The sequence below is a fragment of the Salvia hispanica genome, chromosome 3 (genome assembly GCF_023119035.1).
Source record: "Salvia hispanica cultivar TCC Black 2014 chromosome 3, UniMelb_Shisp_WGS_1.0, whole genome shotgun sequence".
Lineage (NCBI taxonomy): Eukaryota > Viridiplantae > Streptophyta > Magnoliopsida > Lamiales > Lamiaceae > Salvia > Salvia hispanica.
Window position 1 is genome coordinate 35,720,171 of NC_062967.1, and position 2,444 is coordinate 35,722,614.

The 2,444-nt window shown below is 40.3% G+C and overlaps 1 protein-coding gene across 1 annotated transcript; it reads left to right on the forward strand.

Moving 5' to 3' along the window:
• The first annotated feature begins 587 nt into the window (after positions 1–587).
• On the forward strand, positions 588–2,235 carry LOC125217058. Its single transcript, XM_048118883.1, has 2 exons — positions 588–971; positions 1,037–2,235. Exons 1-2 carry the CDS (start codon positions 611–613, stop codon positions 2,185–2,187), a joined length of 1,512 nt encoding a protein of 503 aa, XP_047974840.1. The 5' UTR covers positions 588–610; the 3' UTR covers positions 2,188–2,235.
• The last annotated feature ends 209 nt before the right edge of the window (positions 2,236–2,444 follow it).

The following is a 2,444-nucleotide window of genomic DNA, read 5'->3' on the forward strand; positions in this document are numbered from 1 at the left end:
TCAAGTATATATCTACTGTACATGATTTTGTGAAAGTAGCACGCATCATTATTCCATCTAAAACATGATTCACATATATATATATATATATATATATATTGGAAGTTGTTGCCATCTTCTCCTCAAGAGACAAAATATTGAGAGGCACTTCCACATTTCGTCGACTTCTCTTATCTTAGGTTGGTATTTCTGAGTTAATCTCTTTTCTTTGTGCATATAACCCAATAGTGAGCTTGTCAACGTTTTAACACCACCTCTCATTCTCTGTTTTTTTAATCACAGGTGATATGGAGGGTGATACGCATTTCAGTCATCCTCATCCTTTGACTTCCTTTCTTGATGAGATGGAAATGGATGTTTCTGATAACTATCATTTTTGCAAAATTTGCGGATTGCCAATTCTATCCGCTCCCTCTTACACTTGCACCTTTGCTGCTTGTGATTTTTTTCTGCACAAATCATGTGCGCATAAATTCCTAAAAGAATTTATCCATCCCAATCATAGTCCCGATGAAGAAGACCACACCCTTCGTCTCCGAGAAGGAAGTCCCAATTTCACCTACAAATGTGAGGATTGCTACTTCAAAATGCATCCTCTGGCGCAGCTGCAATGTTTGGTGTTGAGATCAAAACCAAACACAAGAGCCATCCGCCTCATCCGCTCGTGGCTATTGGAAGAGAGACTTTGTCTCTGTGCGATGCCTGTGGAGAGAGGCATGGTGGTTTCTTCTTCTCGTGCCAACAATGTAATTTCTGGATTCATCAAGACTGCACCATACTGCCTACCTCTCTCAACATACTTTCTATTGCTTGGCCTTTCCTCCTCGGATATTCTATTCCTGCCATATTCCGACATTATAAGTGCATCGTTTGCCACGAATCCTTGCTTCATACCCATAATGCCATCTATTTATGTCCCGAAATCATGGAGTTTTCTCATGTCAGATGTGGACTCGACAAAATTCAGTCCAGTACGTAACGATCGTATATAACTCATTTAGACAACTTCGTATACTGATAATACTATTCATTGCAGAAACAAGGCTAGAGTTGATCCAACTGCCAGATGACGAGTTGGACACATTTCCAAGTTTGGAGATCCGTACATACTCGCAGAGAAACCAAACAGATAATATTGGTGATGGAGATAAGAAGCTTGCAATGGAGAATTTTCACAAGCATCCTTTGATCCTAGTTGGTGATGAGGAAGAGGATCATGATTATAATCACAAACTAGTGTGTGATATATGCATAAAGATCATTACTATTCCATCTCCATTTTACAGATGCTCTCAACAAACTGGAGGTTGCTCTTTCCTTGCCCATAAAGTCTGTGCAGAGCTTCTCCCCATTATCAAGTTTGAGATTCCAACTGGTTTTGACAGCGATTCACTAATGGCACAACCTTTTCTGTACCCGGACAAATCGTACTTCAGTTCAATATTTCTCTGTTTTTTCTGCTGCCTTCCTAGCAATGCACCTTGCTACTACTTTCCTGAAAATGATTTAGGTCCGTTGATGGTTGATCTATCATGCATGGCTGCCCCAATGATTATAAAGTACAGCTCACACAGCCAGCACCTTCTCTTTCGCACCTGCGGCCTTTGGCGGGCCTCCCCCGCCAGTTGTTGCATCCGTGGCTGCTCCAATTTTGATGTCTATCAATGCACTGTCTGCGATTTCTTCATTCATATAAGGTGCGCCTTACTACCAAAAATGGTTCATTTTCATGAATTCGATCAACATCCTCTGCATTTGATCACTACGGGTACTAGTAGTAGTGGTTGTGATCACGATTTCTGCGAGGTGTGCGAAGAAGGTATAGAGTGCAAGTATTGGTTCTACCATTGTGCAAAATGTGACTACTCTTTCCACGTAAACTGCATTCCCTCGCTTGGCTATTTGTCCAAAGTCAAGTTGGGAGGCAAATTTGATATTCCTTGTCACTCTCATCCTCTCACACTTAAACGGATGCTTACGTACGGAAGAAATGAGAAGTGTGGGCAATGCCACAAAATCATTCCGGGATTGGTGGATAAACCGGCTTTCTTCTGTTCACAATACGATTATTGGATTCATTTTACGTGTGCAAGGGATTCTTCATGCATACCTTCTCAAAATTATAGATCTGTGGTTTTCGGGGAAATCAATAAATTGTATGATACTGTGATACGAGCCATCATTTAATTAGTTTAGATATATTAGGGTTGTGCATATCTTTTCATATATTTTTTTCTTGTTCATTAAGTAGGTATTCAAGTATTATAAATAGGATAGATTGTTATCATTTTATGCATTCAATCGATCAATATAATTATTTTGGCCAAGTTCCATGTGTGATACGTTGAATCCTAAATTCTATACGCAATCGGGCTGCCCGATGGAATCTCTCCGCGCACAGCCGAAAACGTATATCTGATCTATAGCCATTGCCCAATGGGTTG